The sequence below is a fragment of the Castor canadensis genome, chromosome 8 (genome assembly GCF_047511655.1).
Source record: "Castor canadensis chromosome 8, mCasCan1.hap1v2, whole genome shotgun sequence".
NCBI lineage: Eukaryota > Metazoa > Chordata > Mammalia > Rodentia > Castoridae > Castor > Castor canadensis.
Window position 1 is genome coordinate 153,353,351 of NC_133393.1, and position 19,179 is coordinate 153,372,529.

The 19,179-nt window shown below is 54.2% G+C and overlaps 1 protein-coding gene across 5 annotated transcripts in view; it reads left to right on the plus strand.

The window, feature by feature from the left end:
- Positions 1-19,179, plus strand: part of Parvb (parvin beta) — a 103,155-nt gene that overhangs the window by 19,313 nt on the left and 64,663 nt on the right. The window contains exon 1 of one of the 5 annotated variants that reach the window (XM_074084659.1): positions 8,052-8,185. The exons of 2 other annotated variants lie outside the window; for them this stretch is intronic. In XM_074084659.1, coding sequence (XP_073940760.1) covers positions 8,176-8,185 — 10 coding nt within the window. In that variant the 5' untranslated portion in view covers positions 8,052-8,175. Of the gene's footprint in view, positions 1-8,051; positions 8,186-8,355; positions 8,376-9,758; positions 9,824-19,179 lie in introns of those variants that run through there. 2 more of the 5 variants (XM_074084661.1, XM_020174209.2) reach the window with 2 other exon arrangements.

Genomic DNA, 19,179 nt, shown 5'->3' on the forward strand with positions numbered 1-19,179 from the left:
GAGCAGGCCCAGCTGTGCTAGTGCCTCCTGCGTCCAGCAGGGACAGGGAGAGAAACCCTGCTGGTGGAAGGAGCCCGTGGAGTGGGGCCCCGTGGAGTGGGGCCCCGTGGAGTGGGGCCCCGTGCATACTTCACAGGGAGCACCACTACGAGGGAGGGAAGCAGGGGTCTCTGAGTGGGTGGAATTGTGTCCCTCTAAAAAGTATGTTCTAGCTCCAGTCCTGATGCTGTGCGTGTGACCTTGCTTGGAAATAGGGTCTCTGCAGATGTGATTAAGGTGGAATGCAGTGGCTTAGACAACTGTCTTCTCCCAAAAAGCCTTTTTTAGTGGTTTGAACTCAGGGCCTCATGCTTGCTAGGTAGACGCTTTGCCACTTGAGCCCCTCTGGAGTCCTTTTGCTTTCAGCTTATTTTTCAGGTGAGGTCTCCCACTTTCCCAGGGCCAGCCTTAGACCGTGATCCTCCTATATCTGCCTTCCAAGTTACAGGGACCGCACTCATGAGCTGTGATGTCCAGTGTATTTTTGAGATAGGGTCTCACGAACTGGGCTGGTCTTGAACTGTGATCCTCCTACCTTTACCTCCTGAATAGCAGGGATTACAGATGTACACCACCATGCCCTACCAAACCTTTCCTCTTTGAAGTTGTTTATCTCGGGTATGTATTTGTCACAGTGAGAGAAAGCTAACCCACTATGTCTCTAGAGACACGGATGGTGAGGAACTGGCTCATGTGGCTATGGGGGCTGAGAAGTCCCATCACCTGCAGGCTGGAACAGCAGGATGGCGTAAGAGTCAGTCTGCATGCAGATGATGGACGTGCCAGCTGGACATGAGAGGGGACCCTCCTGTACTGTGTCTTTTCGCCTCCTAGGGATTAGAGGGGTGCTCGCAATGGGGTTCTACTTTACTCCATCTGTCCTCCTCCACAAGTGCCCTCCCTGACACTCCCAGAATAGTGTTGGGCCAAATGTCCAGGCACCCTGCACCAACCCACTCAAGTCGCCCCATAAAGTGAACCCCATGTGTTTGCCTTTTCTTAAGTGGTGCTGAGGGCGAACCCAGGGCTCATGCGTGCTGAGCAAGTGCCCTACCCTTGACCTGCACTGTCTTGTCTTTCCTTAGTGTCCTGCCCGGGTGTGTGCTGAAATTATTTTGTCTTTGCTGAACACTTTTAAGTTTGTGTTTGTCTTGAGTCAGGGTCTCACTGTGTAACCCAAGCTGGCCTTGAACTCTCAGTCCTCCTGCCTTAGCCTCTCGAGTGCTGGGATATCAGGTGTGCACCACCACACCAGGCTCTTCTCACTGTTTTTTAGCTGCTGTCTCAGCCTGGCAGAGATGCTTGGGTGGGAAGTGTGGAGTTCCATTTGTGGGAAAATTAAACACATTTAAGACTAAATTAAATTAGAGGATTTGTGATCATTAGCTAAGTAAATTATTTTTTTAAGTAATGTACCAGGCAGGATACAGCACACGGTGACATGCTCAATAAATATTTGACAGCATGAACGATGATTTTATGAGCCAATCAAGTCATATATAATGGGATTATTTTGTTCTAAAACTAATGAAGTGACTGTAAGGCAGTGAGAGTTGCTAAAAATAACCCGTGTGTTTGTAAAAGCTCTAAAGAGCGAGGACAGGCGCCATGCTGGAGTTCAGCCAAGAGTGAGGCTGGAGGACGGGCACTCTGTGGGGCCTCTGTGACCTTGGGAGGATTGTCCACAGCCTGCAGGCCCTGGGGCCTCCTTCCAGAGAGCTCTGAGCAGCCTGGGCCCTGCGGCTGGGGCTGCCTCGGCACACCCAGAGGCTGAGAATTAAACCGAGTGCCCACTCCGGAGTTTGGATAGGGGCCAAGAGTGAAGCTGGGGACTCGAGTCCCAGGCCTCAGCCCCTGTGGGGACTGGGGGCAGGGGAGGCCCAGAGATCGGAGAGGCTGAAGAGCTCCAACCCTATAGGCCTAGGTCCTGGGAGCCACAGGGGGTCTCTTTTGCAGTGGGGGAGATTAGATGAGGGCTAGGACCAGAGTGGGGACTCAGAGCCCCGTGTGTAGGAGCTCTGCTGGAAGGCTGGGTTCTTCAAGACACACCGAGGCCACCAGGCACTGGCCCTGGCCTCATTGTGCTGCTCGCCACCTCCCTGCAGGGTCCCTCCTGGGCCGGGGACATGGCCCCTCTGACCCTTGGCTGCCCACCATCTAGGGTGCCCTCTTGAAATGAGACACTGTAGACTCTGCCCGCTCCCCAGGGCCGCCACAACCAAGCGCACAGACCAGCAGGCTCCAAGGCGGGACTTTGCCTGGGCCCACTTCTCCAGTGGCCACAGCCATGGCGTGGGCAGGCTGCTGTCCCTGCTGAGGGCCCCACAGAGGAGCCTTCCAGCCTCTTCAGGCCTCTTCTGGCTTGTGGCAGTTGTGCAGTCCACGGTGCTCCATGGCTTGCAGACACATCTTTCCACTCTGTCTCCATTGTCACATGTCACATGTCTTGTTCCCCTGTCTCTGGGGTTCACAAGTCCTTTGTCCCCACCATTACCCACTGTGACCTCATCTTGAGTGTAGGAGCAAAGGCTATTTCCACGTAAGGTACACTCTCCGGTTCCTGGTGGGCGTGCATCCGGCAGGTCGCAGTGCTGGGGCTCAGCTAGTGCCTCGAGCCCGTTATTAATAAGATGATATTATTTTCTGAAATGAGGGAATGATTGGGGATAAATAGTCAAAACAGAGTTCATTCTATTTTGTGTGGATTTTGCCTCTGGCACATTTTGAAGACTTCTCTAGGAGGACATGTCATTTGTTTTGGAGCTGGGGTTTGAGCTCAGGGCCTCACGCTTGCTACGCAGTGCTCTTACCTCTTGAACCACTCCACCAGCCCTTTTGTTGTCAGTATATTTTTTCAGGTAGGGTCTCACTTTTTGCCTGGGCTGGCCTTGAACTATGGTCTTCCTGATCTCTGCCTCCCCAGCAGCTAGGATTACAGGAGGGAGCTACCGGTGCCCGGCCTGTTTTGATCAGAAAAACCTTTAGACTTTTGTTTGTGCACGAACTTACAACACTTTTTAACTTCCTTCGCCGTATCATTTTATAATTTTTCAGTCATAAGGCAAACGGTAATTTTTCTGCCATCTGCTCCTTTGAAATAAAAGCTGCTCAGCAATGGCCTTGGGAAGCTGATGCCGGCACGGCATCCCAGTCTCCTCCTTAGGGGACTTGTCCATTGCTATGAAATGTGGGGACCATGGAATGTGGGTGCCGAGTTTAAGCTCAACAGTACCATGTGCTTAAAAAAAGCTGTCGCACATAGTTTCCTTAAAAGTCTCACTGAACTTGTTTGACAGGTGCAGGGAATGTGTCATTAAACACAGGCTGAGACTGCTGTCGCTGGTTTTAAATAGCGCTTGTCACTCATCTTGTGGTATGTTGCTTAGCGTGGAGGGGCCGTGCCATGCCCGGTCACCTTTCCTCTGCTTCCCTGCTCCTGTGCCGTGGAAAGCTGTGCTCCTCCTTGTGTCCTGGGAAGGCAGAGAGGGTGCTCAGCAGGCTTCTGTAGTAGAATTTCATGGCTGATTATCATGGCGCTGTCTCTAGCCTCAATCGTGGGGATGTAGGCACCTTTTTTTTTTTTCTTTTTTCCATTTTTTTTTCTTTTTGCAAATCCAGAGCCTCACACTTGCTAGGCAGGCATTCTACCTACCCCTTGAGTCATTCCCCCAGTCCTTTTGTTTTGTTTTGAGACAGGGTGGGTTTTTTTTTTTTTTTTCCCCAAGCTGGCCTTGAACCTTCCATCCTCCCGCCTCCACCCCCTGAGTGCTGGATTCATAGGTGTGTACCACCATGTCCAGAAGGAACCTCTTTCAACAAGAGACCTTTGGGACTGGAGGTGTGGCTCAAGCAGTAGAGCACCTGCTTTGCAAGCTCAAAGCCCTGAGTTCAATCCCTAGTCCCGCCAAAAAAACAAAAACAAAAGCAAAAAAAAAAAAAAAAAAAACCAGCCAACAAGAAACACCTGAACAGCTGGGCAGGAGAAACTGGGCTGAGCTGGAACAATAGGTGGAGAGGGTGGTGGGAGCCCGGGGCCTTGGGGGGCTCTCCAGACCTCAACTTTTCTGCTCCAGTTGTGAGAAACTGAGAGCTTAGTGTAAACCACACCCTGTGGGACTCCACTGGGTCCATGTCATCGGGCCACCCAGCTCTTTTAGACATGAGTACCTGGACAGCACTTGGAGAACCCCTGGGTTCTTGGAGCACTGCCGAGGCACCGTCTGGGAGTAGGGAGGACGGAGTGAGTGACCTGCCGGCTGGAGTGGGTGCCTTTGGATTCATTCCTTTTGTGAGGCTGTCCCCTGTGTTGTTTCTGGGAGTTCTGTGAAGCCACTGCCAACTGAGTGAGCAAATGCTGAGCTGCTGCTCCGTGGGGTGCAGAGGAGGTCCCTGTTTCTGGTAGCTGATCAGTATATCATCTTGCTTTATGTGTGTCTCTGTTTAAAGACGCCTTCCTTAATCTAAGTTGTTGATTCAGTTTGTGGAGCTCCCGGCCTGAACCTGTAAGAGCCTGAGCAAAGTTTCTCTCATGGACTTTTCCATCGAGCACAGTGCTGACTGTGCCCAGGGCCCATTTAAACAGCAAAGTCACCATTGAAAAGCACAAAAATGCAAAAACACATGGCCCTCAGTAGACTGTGAAAGGGACACTTGTTTGCAGTGGAAAAGCCTGTTGGCCTCCCAGTTTCTGCCCTCTGTGCAGGTCCGTGAGTGCATGGGGCTGTGAGCGTTGATTCGGGCTCAGGTTTTAGTGACTAGGTCGGTTTGTGAATACAGAGCTCCCTGTAACCAGGGCGACTGCACTTTCACACTCCCACGTTGAGAGCTGGGGGAAGAACAGCCATGTCACTGGAGTATGTGTGACAGCTGTTCGGGGATTTCTCCGGGGACACCAGCTGGGTGTTCTTAATTCAATGCAGTTCCAACACTGTCTACACGGGGGCAGAGTCAGATCCCCACTCAAACACCAGGTGGAAGACCCAGGCTGTGACTCCTGTCTGACTTGCCGTAGGTTAGGATGCCCACAACCCTGTCCTGGGGTAATTAATTTGCTGGGATGGCCCACAGATTTCAGGGAAACGCTTACATCTACTAACTTGCCAGAAGGATGGTAACATGAAACAGGGAACAGTGAGATGAGGAAGGGCACAGGGTAATGTCTGGAAGAGTCCTGTGTGCAGGGCTTCTGTCCTTCTGTCCCTGTGGACTGGAGTGGGCCACCCTGATGACATGTGAACGTGTTTGTCACCCGGAAGCCCTGACATCCCAAGGTCGAGGGGCTTATGGGGGTTTCATCACACAGCATGACCGATTACTGACTCAGTCTCCAGCCCTGTCTCCTCTGCCAAGAATGGGTGGAGTTGAAAGTTCTCAGCTTCTGCTGATTAGTCCTCCTGGTGACCAGTGTCCTCCAGGAACCCACCAAGTGTCACTCATCGGAACAAAAGATGCTCCTGTCACCTGGAAATTGTGGGGAATTAGGAGCTTGGTGGCAGGAACCCAGGTAAAGACCAAATATTAGATCAAGAGACACTCCTGTCACCTTCCTTGCCCAGTTTGTTACAGTGGTGTTAGGAGTTCTGGGCTAGGAACCAGGGTCAGAGACCAAGTTGGTTTAGTGTCTATTTTTGGTTTGCAGGGCTGGGGGTGGAACCCAGGGTCTCACACATGCTAGACAAGTGCTCTTCCACTGAGCCCCACCCCTCAGTGCCGTATTTCTTATTGTTTGGCAGGTGTCCGACTGGTCCCTGTCCTCGGCACTGTGGGGTGCAGGGATGGTGCAGTGGTTGGTGTCTGGGTATGACGATCCTGCACCAGCAGGTTACCGCTGGCCTGTGCTGTCCACTCATCCAAGGCCTGCTCCGTGCTGGGACACATGCTCAGGAGTGACGTGGTCTCTGCTCAAGAGGACTCGACCTCTGCTTGGACAGAGGAGTTAGGAAGCCATTTGCTCAAGGGCATGTGACCGCAGCTCCTCATTTGGCCTCATGTGCTCTCTAGCCACGGCCCTGTGACGTGCTGGGCAAGGCCTTAGGTGGACCAGCATGGCCCGTTAAAGTGCTATCTTTGATGAAAAGTCCTGGGACACTTTTCCCCTGGGCTTGTGTGAGCTCAGGTGGGCATCCTCACCTGCCGCTGCTCATGCCCTGCCTAGAAGGGCAGAGGGCTGGGACTGGGGTGGTGCTGGGATTGGGGATGAAATATTCCTGTCGTAAGCCACCTGGGCACATCGCACAGCCTCGCCTCTCAGCCCCACCGGCTTTCTTAGGGCCTAGTTGGAGTCCCTACCCAGGCCGGCTTGCTTGCAGGGACTGGTTAGGGAACATTCAGTCTTTGTGGGGACTTGGAGGGGGTTAGCACGGGTGGTGCTACCTCAGAGCACAGGTAGGGCACCTGGCCTGCCTACCTGCACATGGGAAGGAGCCACTGGAGCTCTGGGACCTGGGCTTTTTCTTCTCGGTGCTCGCTGCCCAATTTCGGTGCTTTGTGGGAATCTTATCTACCCTCCCTGTCTCCCTGATGGATGAGCAGGGGAAGTGGTAGTGTCAACACATCCGGGTCCCAGTGCTTTGGGCAGCTCCCGGGGGCAGCTCCCGGAAGGAGAAGTCCGTGTTTATCGTCACCCCTGCTCCTTAAAAGGAAACCTTGATCTTTCTTAAAAGCTGCTAGAAAGAAAATGAGACAGCAAGCATTCATTGAGTGCCTACTGTGTACCGGGTAGAGGCTACTGGAGAATCCACTCTTTAAAAGTTGCTGCCTGGGTTACCCTTCTGAAATATTCTCGTCCTGTAACTCAAGGCTTTGTTCTTTAGAACTTAGTGTGGGGGAGAGGGTCAGGGAAGGCTCAAGACGGAGTCCAGCAGGACAGGGACAGAAGTGCCTTTCTCCCCGTCAGCCTTTGGAATGGAAACAGTGAAAAGGTGAAATTCCTTCTTCTGGCTTTTGACACTGTCTGGAAAAGGATGCATCCCCCAGCAAGGATGTAACTTGCATTTTAATTAATTATCTTAGTAAGAGGTGCCAGGCTGGGAGTGTAGCTCAGTGGTAAAGCACTTGCCCAGTGTGTACAAGGTCCTGGGTTCCATTCCCAGCACTGCCAAAAAAAAAAAAGTGCCACCTCCGAACCTCCATCCCCTTATTTCATAACATTGGCCGTCTCTACCGCTGCTGTACTCTATTTCATTTTACTTTTTGTTTGTTTTTGAGACAGGGTCTCACTATGTAGCTCAGGCTGGCCTTGAAGTCTCAATCTTCCTGCTTCTGCCTCCTGAGTGCTGGGATTACAGGTATGCACTACCACTCCCAGCCCTATTAGATATTTATTGCTGTTCTTCTCAATTTGGTACACGCTCCTAGGAGACAGGCCTTTGTCTTCCCACTCTCATACTCCAGGCTTGGTTGACGCCTGGCCCATCGTGGGTGCACCCTGAGCAGCCTGGTTAAGCCCTCATCACTTCTGTCTTCTCATCTGCGGGACATGATAATAAGGACCCTTCCTCCTCTTCCTGATGGGGCCCTGATGATGATCAGATGACATCATGGCTGTGCAGTCGGTCCCTTAATTTACTCTGAAAGTGTTGCAGAAGGAGTTGGGCCTCCCTGCCCTCAGAGAGGAACCAGGAACTGCATCCCAGCAGGCAGGAGGCGAGTGGTGACTGTGTGCTGAGTGAATACTGTGTTGCTTGCCCTGAAATTAAAATTCTGCAGGAAGCACTCACTACACAGGCCACTAGGTCTTCAGAGTTTTCAAGCACAGGAGTCTTTCTGGTCAAGCTGGAAGGTTTTCCTTTGTGCCTGACCCTGTTTTATTTTTGTCACCCCCCAGGAGCTAAGCTCAGCTCTTGGCAGACACAGAGGTGCTGAGAACACACGCCTGCCCTGCCCAGCTGTCCTCTGTGGGCGCCCTGGGCTGACCGAGAGGCCCCCACTCTGTGTAGTGCTGGCCTTCTGCTCTGAGTGTCACAGGGTGTCTGGCTGTGCTCCTGGATACCCAGAGTCCTTTGCTGTCCTGGTCTCGGACTCACTCTTCCATCGAGTCTCCCGAAAAGGGCAGCTGTTACACCTAAATCAGCTCTGAGGACTGTGACAGCTGTGAACTTCACGTAGCTGGTGCCAGATCCCTGGTCTTAACTCTGGATGACCCCGGGTTTGCCTCGTGTTGGGGAGTGTGTTGGGGGTGGCGGTGACAGGGAGGGTGGGGCTGCCAGGCGCTGCTGGAGGAGGCGTGCCCTTGATCGCTGCCTATCCCAAAGCCCCCGCTTGGAGCCCTGTGAGATGGGGCGATGGCCTCCCTGTGGAAGGGTGGAAGGGCCTCGGCGGAGCCTGGGGAGTGGCAGGTTAGTGGCACACGGATAATGACCCTTGGCCAACACTGGGCCGATATGTCATGATAAGCCGCAGTGGTGCAGAAAGATTGAGATGGAACCGAGAAACTCTTGTCACCTAGTGACGTGGTGACCGTACAGTGTGCAGCGTGTGGTAGTGAGTGGCCGCTGGCCCGGGCTTCTCCACACTGCACCGGTCCTTACTGCAGGGCCCGCGCCCCTCATCAAAGTCAAGTCCGCCGTAAGCAGTCTGCTCTGCAGTGCCGGCAGCGCCTCGACTGGCTCATGTCCACCTTGTCCCTTGACTGCACGCTGAGGCCACATGGAGTGAGTGACCCGCAGCAGGCAGGTGTGTAAACACACTGCACAATCTTACACGACAGCTAGGTTGGCTAGTGACACAGTTCTCAGAAGGTGTTCTGCCATTAAGTGACACAGAACCGTAATTATCATGTGACAAACAAGCTGACTGCCGCCTAGGTGCCAGGTGCCTTATAATTCATTGATCTCGGCAGCCCCTGAGGTCGGCCACTGTTACCAAGCCCGCTCCACAGACGTGGAGCCTGCCCAGCTGCTGGGTGGCGGGCTGGCTTTGAAACCAGTGTCCTGTAGCTGAGGAAAGGGGACACCTGTTGCCGGCAGAGGCAGCAGTGTACTTTACTTCTGCTCCCCCTCCATTCCAGAACATTCTTTTGCAAAAAAGCAGACAAAAAAAGGGGGGTGTGGTGGCACATGCCTGTAATCCCAGAACTTGGGAAGCAGATGTAGGAGGATCATGAGTTCAAGGCCAGCCTGGGGGACATAGGAAAACAAAACAACCAACGAAAGGCAAGACAGAGCCTTGTGCGGGGCAAGCATGCCTGCAGCACAGCCAGGAAGCTCAGGTGGTCTCCGGCTTTCTCTTTCTGGAATTTGATTCCTGTTGTCGTGGAAACGGGGTGACAAGTGTTTGGCGCGTTAGTGTTTAGTCTTCTGAGTGATTGACAAGAGAGATGCAGTCGACCAGCTGCCACATGCCTGCGGTCTCCTCACCTGCCACGGGTAGGATGTAACCTGGCCCTGTGTCACCCACAGACCCCCAGCCGCCTCTCCTGCCTCCAGACCCAGACCCCAGAAGAGCAGTTTGAGCCCTGAGTTTGTTGTTCCATTTCCCACTGAGCCAGCTGTGTCTCAGGTCACCTCAAAGGAGTGGATACGCCCTCTGACCTCTGGGCCACGGCTGCTTTCTGGGGAGCCCGCTGTGACCCAGGCTGTGGGAGCGGAGGTGGGGTGCTGTGGTCACAGAGCTATCGCCAAGAAGCAGCCCAACCTCCGGCTTGGCCCTCTGGTTCCTCAGTTGCAAGTCATGGTGGTGTCCCCTCCCGCCCATATATGACAGCATGTGGGTCCCTTCTGCCGCTTGTCAGTCTGCAGAGTCGCTCGGAGCATTCCTGACGCCCCTCAGCCACCCGGCCCCGCCAGTGAGTTGTCTGTTTCCTTCTCAGCGTTTGCAGCAGGGTTGACCCCGGCCGTCCCAGTCTTTCTCTGCTTTATGGGACAAGAAGGGACCCTGGGCTGACCTTTTCCCAGGAGGGTGAAAGGGACATTGTTTTAGGAGGATAGGGGGAAGAAGGCCCTTGCTTATCTCGAGGTAGCCCAGGGGGGAGAGTCTGATGTGTGGAACCAAGTTTCCCTCACTCTGGTGGGGCACGTGGTCTTTGGGCCCAGAAGAGTGGCGCTTGGGACATTTTCTTTGGCGGGGTCTGGTGTGGTGAGTTTCCCTTTAATGAACTTTGGTCCTCCCTTCCCTTTTCACCAGCTGTTCTTGGCAGTGTTGGCTTTTCTGTGGTCAGCTTGGGCGAAGAGCTTCTGTCTTGCTTTGGGAGGCGGTGAGCCCTGCTCTACGGTGTTCATCCAGTGAGCTGATGTCCCTTCACCTGCTCCTGTGGCGGTGACATGGGGCCCAACACATGCTCTTCTGTTTGGTGACTTGAAGAATGCGAGCCCCCCCGCCCACAAAGGCCCAGTGAGCTCTGCCCACTGCGTCCTTAAGGAAGGGACACTGTGCAGTGTGAGGGACAGCAGCACAGAGCCCTCTCTCCAGGGCTCCGGCTGACTGGTGTTTTGGTCCTCAGTTCTTCTCAGCAAGGCTTTTGTAGGTGGCAGGGCCTTTCCCCAGGACCCAGGGACTCAAGGACCCAGCAGAAGGAGCGGAGAGGGAATGGAGGAATTGGATATAGAGCTCTGTCCTTTCTCCCAGGAGCTCTTAGAGAGGATACATGTTCCAATGAAAGGCACAAGGGGACATTGAACTGGGTAGTGCTGGCGGGGGGGGGGGGGGGGGGGGGGGGTGGAGGGGGGAAGCCGATCTCCATAGACAGAGGCTGCAGCGGAAGGGGGCGGAGCCTGCAGCTGAGGGCGGGGCCTGTTTTGGGCTTTCTGCCCCTTGCTGGGCTGGAGGTCTGCACGCAAAGGTCAGATGTTCTTTCCTTTTTTTTCTTTTTTGCGGTACCGGGGCTTGAACTCAGAGCCTGCACTTTGAGCCACTCCACAAGCCCTTTTTTATGAAGGGTTTTTTCAAGCTAGGGTCTCTCGAACTGTTTGCCTGGGCTGGCTTCGAACCACAATCCTCCTGAACTCTGCCTCCTGAGCAGCTAGGATTACAAGTGTGAGCCATTGGCGCCCGGCCAGATGTTCCTTCCTGAGGCTGCAGCCTCCCCGAGCTTATCTAACCCCGGGCTCCTAGTCATGGGCCTCCCATCCTAGACCCCAGCCTAGGTCCCCAGCTCCGACCAGCCTTTTGAGAGGAGGGCTCCCGAGTTCCTCCAGCCCAGGTTCACCCCAGCAGTGTGTCTGGAGCAGGTCCCACTGCGCTAGGTGAGCAGGAAAGGAGACTCTGAGCACCCTGCCCCTCCCCTCAGAATCACAGGACCCTCGGCATGGTCAAGGCTCTGAGAAGTCCTTCATGCAACATCGTGTGATCCGTGTTCCCTCCACTGCCTGGGTCCTTGCTGGCTTCCCATGTGGCCTGTGCACGTCCACAGCCGGGGACTCGCTTTGGGAACTGCAGATGGAGGCTGGATAAGTGGGTGTCTTGCTTGTCTGGGCTGCGCTATCAGGGCTGTTGGGCTGCCTGACCGGTAGCCTCCTTGCAAAGCCCACTGAGCGGCTCCTCTCTCTAGACGCATGGTTGCTGAGAGCAGCAGGCCTGAGGTTTCTATTAGAAACGGGGTCCCCAGGCTGGGCTGAGACCAAGTCCATGCTGGGTTCCACCTGCAGCCCCTCAGCCCTCACTCTGTCTTTGCACCAGGTCTTCCTCTGCTGCAGGTGACGACCTGGATATTGTGTTGGTGCCAGTTACTGATGTGCATTTATTTTGGCTCCTCAGCTAGCAGGACGACGAGGAGGACCAACACCCCAGTTCTGGTTCTCACTGGTCTTGGGATCTTGGGCCATTTCCTTGACTTCCCTAAGCTGGTGATAATTGAGGTACCCGCCCCCCGCCTCCTTCTTGGCTTGCTGAGAGTCCTGTGGTCATTCCTGCTGGCCCAGGGCAGGTGCCCAGAATAGGGTCAGCAACAAGATATTCATCCATGTTAGTCTAGGAAGGCTTCCTGGGGGAGGCAACATTTCTGCTGTGATTTGAAAGCGTCTGTCCTGTTGGGAAGAAGCCGTGCTCGCTGGGCTCTCGCTGGGCTCTGCGGCCTCTCCTTCCTCCCTGCCTCTCTCCCCACGGTTGTGGGGCAGTTTACATGGCGTCTTACCATGTGTGTGTGTGTGTGTGAGTGTGTGTGTGTGTGTGTGTGTCTGTGACTTCCCTATGACTGCTATTTTGTGGAAAGGACTTTGTAATTGACAGACTGGGTTAAGATATGAGCGTCACCACTTGGCTGCCTTTGTCACATTCCCTGCTGGCTGAGCCCCTGTCCCCTGATCTAGTGGCCTCCAGCCTCTCCTGAGTGGAGTCCTGAGTGATCTCATTGAGGAAGTGGGCGGCAGGCCCTGGAGAGAGGCGTCTTCCTGTCACTTGGGGCTGGACCCAATATTCTGGCTTTGCCACTTGCCCCAACCCCACCCCACCAGCATCACCTGCTGCTCTTGCGGGTTGGGGTCCTTCAAGCACGAGAGGGGCAAGAACTTGAGAGTGAAGAGCGAGCAGTGTTCTAGCAGGACTTCAGAGGCACCCTCTCTCTTGTGAGACGGCTTCCTGCTCTATAGAACGATCCAGAGCAGAAGGACGCACTTAAGTGATCGATCCTAATCCCTACGTGCAGGGAACGTGGGAATGTGGGGATGGAGGATGAGCACCCTCTCCCTCCACCCCGCAGTACAGACCCCTACAAGACTGCCTCCTCCAGGGCACCCTCCAGCACTGCCACTCATGCCCTCCGGGGCCCTAGCCTTCTTACCCCATCCTGTTTACCTCTTGGACACTGCTGCTCTGGGGCAAGGCTGTGTCTGAGTAGCTCCCTGGTTTGCCCCGTGCCTGGTGCCAGGCCTGACCCTAGTGGACATCCACGTGTGGCTGTTGGTGAGTGAATGAACCAAAGGAAACGAGGCTAAGCTGTGTCATACTTAGGTGGTAAGGTCTGTGAAAAGCCAGACGTCCTTTATTTTTTTTTTATTTCAATACTAACTAATTTATTTAGATTTTAGAAAAGTATTTTTTTGCTCCATTAATTGACATCCTTTATTAAGTGGGGGAAATTTAAAAAGTGACCAGACATGTCCATGCCTGGTCTCCCTCACGCTGGGCTCCTGAACTCAGACGCTAACCACAGCTGAGGACGTTTTTTGGACACAGAGTGTCTGTGCAATGGAGCAGGACGTGCTTTGACACTGGAGTTTACTTGAACACAGGAGACTCCAGGAGGAGCTCCCCCTGAAATGGAGTGGGTGGGGACCCAGCAAACTGGCCGGGACAGGCCCCCGTGGCACATGCTCATCTGCACACAGTAGGCCCTTAGATTGGACTTGCCAGGCATCAATGGCCTTCTCATATGTGTTCTATTTGACCCCTGGCCGTGAGAGCAGTGGGTGTGCTGGGTCCTGCCTTTGGAGGACAGTGTGCCAGGGGCAGCCTGGCTCTGTGATATAGACAAGGACCCCACAATGGACGCTGTGTCCAAGTTGGTGACAGAGTTTATTACAACGTAAAACAACACTGGAGTGGGAGGACTTTGGGCAGGAATGAAGCAAAGCTCTGTGATCGCCAGCAGGGGACACTTGGGACAGGCTCCACCAAGCACCTGTGGGAGCCTGGGCCCCACTGGTCATCTGCAGTAGGCCAGGAGGGAGCCCATATTCAGCTTTGAGCCATGGTCTGTTCTGTTTTGCAGGCCTGCAGTGGGAAGGGCCCTGAAAAGACCATCCTTTAGCTCTGGGTGCCCTGAGTTCTGGCCAGAGACACCCCCAAGCAGCAGCTGTCTGGGCTGTGCAGGACACTGGCTGCACACTGCCAGATCCAGCCACACCCTTCTGGTCCCACTGTCCCCTGTGTCTAGAGTACACACCTTTTGAGGACTAGTGGCTTCCTTGGTTGCCACTGCCAGGTGCTTCCTCAGGGAGGGACTGCGCCTGGGTAATCAGTGGTGGGAAGCCAGGGCCCTGGGCAACTTCTGGGCTTCTTGCAGCCTACAGGCAGAGTGAGGATGAGGACTGGGAAGGCCGACCATGGCCTGTGGGGCGGAAGCGGGGGGCAGGGTAGGGAGTGCTAGGCCTTGCTCACTGCCCTTCCCTCTGTCCCCGCAGTGGCTCAATGCAGCTCCAGGGTGGGCCAGTGTGGGGGTGGGGAGCCATTAGGACCCAGCTGTAGGCAGGCAGTGCCATGGTAAGGAAGATGGGTGATCACCTGTGAGTCCACTGCTGTGCTCTGCATCTCCCTCCAGCTCACCCCATGTCCCTATTGGATGAGAAAGCAAAGGGACAGAGGAGTCCTCTGTGCTGAGGAGACACACCCATGGCTGCCTCAGGGCTGGGCTGGGGGAGAGGAGGAGCTGGGTGTCAGCCTGTGGCAGCTGTCCTGCCCACTTGGGCTTTGTTTTGCAGGAGGGCCCCAGGCACCCACTCACCTGGGTCTCACAGACTGAAAGATGCCCACTCTGTGCACTTAGTTAGCACCTACAGTTTACAGAGCAGAGGTGCGATGTGCACATGATGTCTCTGAGGCACAGGGCAAAATTGTCCCTGCTTTAGAAGCACTGAGCCAGGTGGAGCCAGGAGTACAGGGAGGGGAGGGAGGACCCCGGGGACATGGGTGTCCATGCCCTGACCAGAACACACACACACGCAAACACACACACATGCAAACACACACACATGCAAACACACATGTCTACACACCCAAAAGCACACACATTGTACGTGCACACACATACACAGAACACTCGTGTACATGGAAACACACACATGTGCTCCAATACACACACTCACTTGTACACACCCGAGTCTGCTGCTCTTGTGTTTGATGGTTTTAAATGGTTTTCAACCAGTTTTCAGTTCGTAGCAGAACTGAGAGCAAGGAACAGCCTTTCCCATGGTCAACATTCTCACTAGACTAGTCTTTTTGTTACAGAGGACAAAAAATCATTGTCACCCAGAGCCCACAGTTTGCATCACAGTCACTCTGCGTTGTGTTCTGTGGGTTTGGTTCCACCATTAGCATGTCGTTCAGAACAGCTTCTCTGGCCTGAAAAATCCTCATCCCCCACCCCCCCAGCCTTCCCTGATCCTTTCACCGTTTCCATAGTTTGGCGTTTCCAGAATGTCGCAGATGGACTTGGAGAGGGCTCCTGTCACATGGCCATATGCATTTGCACCTCCTCTGTGTGCCCCCCTTGGCTCGATAGCACATTTCCTTCTTGCTGTGGAGTCCTTGTGATCTGCGTGAACCGTGGCGTTTTCTTCCACCACCTGCGGAAAGACAGATGCTCGGCCCTGCCTCTGCAGAGTGGGGACTGAAACAGCTGGGACCGGAGCCCAGGCTGTGCTTGAGGCTGGAGCTTCCTGGCTGAAGGGGCTTGAGCCTGCGGATTGTCTCCACCAGTGGTCTTGGGTTGGGGAGGCCCTGGAGGGTGAGGCAGTCAGGGTGCTGACAGCAGAGGTGGTGGTGGAGCAGGTCCAGCTAGGCGGGCATGTGGATCTGGGGAGAGAGCTCAGCCCCACCCCGAAATCAAAGGTGTCCACAGCAGTGAGTTGGGGACTGTCCTTGTGAAGATGGCTGCATTGAAAATGGCTCAAGTGTCCCAGGAATGGCTGGCTTGGCCACATGCAGCTGTGCACGGTTGCGCCTTGAAGGGCACTGGCTGGACAGGGGCTCCGAGTGAACTGGGTGCATTACTCACTTGTAGATGTGTGTGTGTGCAGCGGCTTCAAACCCGCGGAGATATGCTGGACTCTGCCTTCACCCACACTGGGCCCTGCCTCCACGTCCCTTGCTCTCTGGAAGAAATTGCCAACATAGAAACTCTGGGACATGTTCAATCCTTGTACCCACCCATCATGTTGGGGGAGATGTTGGGACCCAGCAAAAAATGTCTGATTGTCACACCTTGCATCCCCATCTTTATTGGCTTATTCTGTGTGCTGGAACCACGTGCCACAGATGGGGGGGCTGTCTTTGGGGCTGGTGACCCTGGCCTCTGGGGAGTTGTTTGCCCTTTTTAGTGATTTGAATACTGCCCAAAGAGCTAGTGGGCTGGGCTTGCTGGCTCAAGCCTATAATCCTAGCTACTTGGCGGGGAGAGATTAGGGAGAATTTGGTTTCAGGTCAGCCCTGGCAAAAAGGTTTTGAGACCCCATCTTAACTAATCAAAGCACTGTGGTACGTGCCTGTCAGCCCCAATATGTGGGAAACATAAATTGGAGGACTGAGGTCCAGGCTAACCCAGGCATAAATGTGAGACCCTCTTTGAAAAATACCTAAAGCAAAAAGGGCTGGGGACATGGCTCAAGTGGTACAGCTCCTGCCTAGCAAGCCCAAGGCCTGGAGTTCAAACTCTAGTACTTCCAAAAAAAGAAAGAAAGAGAGCTAGTGTACTGTGTACATATTTGAAAATGTCCAAGCTGCTTCCAAGAACCCAGGAGGCTGGTAGCTGAAGGAAGGTGGTAGGATCGAGGAGACATCTGCCTGTTAGGGAGGCTGGAAGGTGCTGTTGGGGACAAAGAGACGACACAAAAGTTCAGGCTAAAAGGAGGCTGGTGGGGCACAGCTGTGGTTGAAAAGGTCAGGCAAGTCCCTGCTGATGAGTCCATTCAACCACCAGGCTGGGGAGGGAAGTGGTCCCTGCACTTAGCCTGCTGACCTCGGGCTGCTGTGCTAAGCCATTCCTGAAGCCACCAAAGGGGAGGTGGCTCCAGGTCCTGCTGAAGGTGGTTTTTTTGCTCTTGCAAAAAAAAAAATAATACATGTTAGTGAATTTGTTATTTAGAGGCCAGCCTTCTTGGGCCTCAGCATTGAGGAACAGTGACCTGCAGTAGCCCTGGTGACAATGTGTTGTTATACCTGGTGTAGTTTCGAACTTCTCCTTCCTGCTTCTTTACTGGCTGTGAGAGTTTCACTGTCTCATCACCAGGCACTTGGCTTGGAGCAGGTGCACAGCAAAACAGGTGCAAAGAATGTTCCCAGCCTCATGGAGTGTGAGGGCAGCCAGGGCTCTCTTTGTTAGCTTCCTAGGGCTGCTGACACAAAATAGCAGAACCTTAGTGGAGTAGAACACCACGCTTCTATTATCTTACAGTTCTGGGAGTCAGGGCCCGAAAATCGAGGTGATGGCGTTCCTTCTGTGGGTTCTGAACTTACTTCCTTTTGGTTCCTGCTTTTAGAGACGCCCACATTCCTTGATGCCTGGCTTCCTTCCTCCATCTTCAAACCCACAGGCTTGGCATCTTCCAGCCCCTCTCTCTGTCTCCATCCTCTCATCTTTCTCTGAGCCTGAGCCCCCTGCCTCCCTCTCCCATCTTAACATTCTTACACCTTCACATAGGTAGTATGATGTGAGGTTGTAGGTTCCTCGGATTAGGACATGGATATCTTTGAGGTAGGGGACACTGTCCAGCCTGCCTTAGAGGCCATAAAAGATGGAGGAAAAAAAAAAACAACCCGGGGAGGAATGTTAGGCTGTGCGTGGTGGCCAATGTTAGTTAGGGACACTGATACCTTTGTTCATGAAGTCACCACGGAACCCATCAGGTGTTGTCTGACAGCCTCCTCTGCTTCAGGCAGGGTGCTGGGAGACCAGGCAGGCCATGTGCCTGCCCCTACAGCTCGATGACCACGGACCCTTTAATGTGGACACATGCATAGGCTTCGAACGGTGAAAGCACCTTGGAAGATGGGAGCAGGGTGCTATGGGAATGCATGTGGGGTGCGCGGGGAGGGGGTCGGGGGAGTCCCCACATGCCTTCATCCCCAGTTCCTCATCTAGGGCTCTCCCTGCAGTGGCCCGACCTGCAGAACGGTGCTATGGGTTGTGGAAGTCGGAGCCCCCGACTGCTGTGGGTGGACATTTGTTTGGGGTGGATGGAGCTGGCTCTACTTAAGTGGAGCTATATGAAACACCACGTGGGTGATTTGAGTGTCTAGGTGGGAACAGAGCCACCAGCATCCAGGGCTGGTGGCCTCGAGTGTCCCCCAAAGCCACCTGCTTTCAGAAGGGGCCGGTCTTCCAGGCCATTCTGTCTCGTCTTGCTGCTGCAGGTGCAGGTGGTCGCTAGAGGGCGCCGCGCTCCTGGTGTTCCTCAGTCCTGCCCAGTGGAGTGTTCCCATGGCAGGTGCACCGTGGAGTCCATTTTTAAAAAATGGCTTAATGATTTAATCTTCTTATTTAATCAGCAGAGCACACTTTGGAGTTCCCCAGGTATGTAGGGATATTACTGATCAGATTAATTAATACGAGTTCCACAGCTCGGGAATCCACCTCACTTGCTTTGGCTGGCTTACTTTCCCCACCCTGCCTGTCCTGCTGCAGGACACGATCGGTGGGTTTCAGTGCCCCCCTCCTCAGCCAGCATGCTGTGCAGCTTGCTGGCAAATGGCCCGGCTCTCAGACGCCCTGACTGAGCCCCACATACAGTGAGATTGCCCACTCTGCTTTTAGGATGGCTGCTCTTTTGGGTTTCACATCCTGCATCCTCCACGCTCCCTTTTCCTTTGGCATTAACCAGTCCTGACCCGTTCTCGTGACCAGTGATTGAAAACGCTTTGAAGTACTCACTGGAAGGCATCCTGATTGATTGGTCAAAATGTAACAAATGCATCCTCAGAAAATCAAGAAAGCAGGGAACTCACATCAAAGGGCTTGCTGAGGAATTGATGTGAATGTGACCCAGATGCAGAGCTGCTGGGCACGTGAGCCTGGGGGTGGGGTGGGGTGGGGTGGAGAGAGCCCTTTTGAAGGACAAGGTAGCTGACTTCATGGATGTGGCCCAGAGAGGCTGGGAACCCTGCCATGGGTTGAAGGGCTCCAGAAGAGCCAGGACCCCAGAGCCCGCCCATGAAGGTCTCCAGGGAAGCCAAGCCTCCCGCTCCCCAGGCAGCCTAGTTAACTGCTGAGGCCCGCCAAGCCCTTCCTTCCAGGGCGGGAGGCTGCCTTTTAATCTCACACGTGGTGCCTAGAGGGCTCGGGGTCAGCCCCAGCCTCCTGCTGGCTCTGTGCCTCCCTCTTCTGGTTACCCATCGGTTGATTTTCCTTGTCACCACCCACGATGGCACTTGACCCCAGCTTGCTGCTGGGAACTTTAGGAGGTTCTTGCATGTTCCAGAATTGGTCCTGGGCATCTGGGGTGGGCTGTGCTGTTGCCTCTGCCTGCTGCCATCCTGAGGCCTCCTGGAACACTG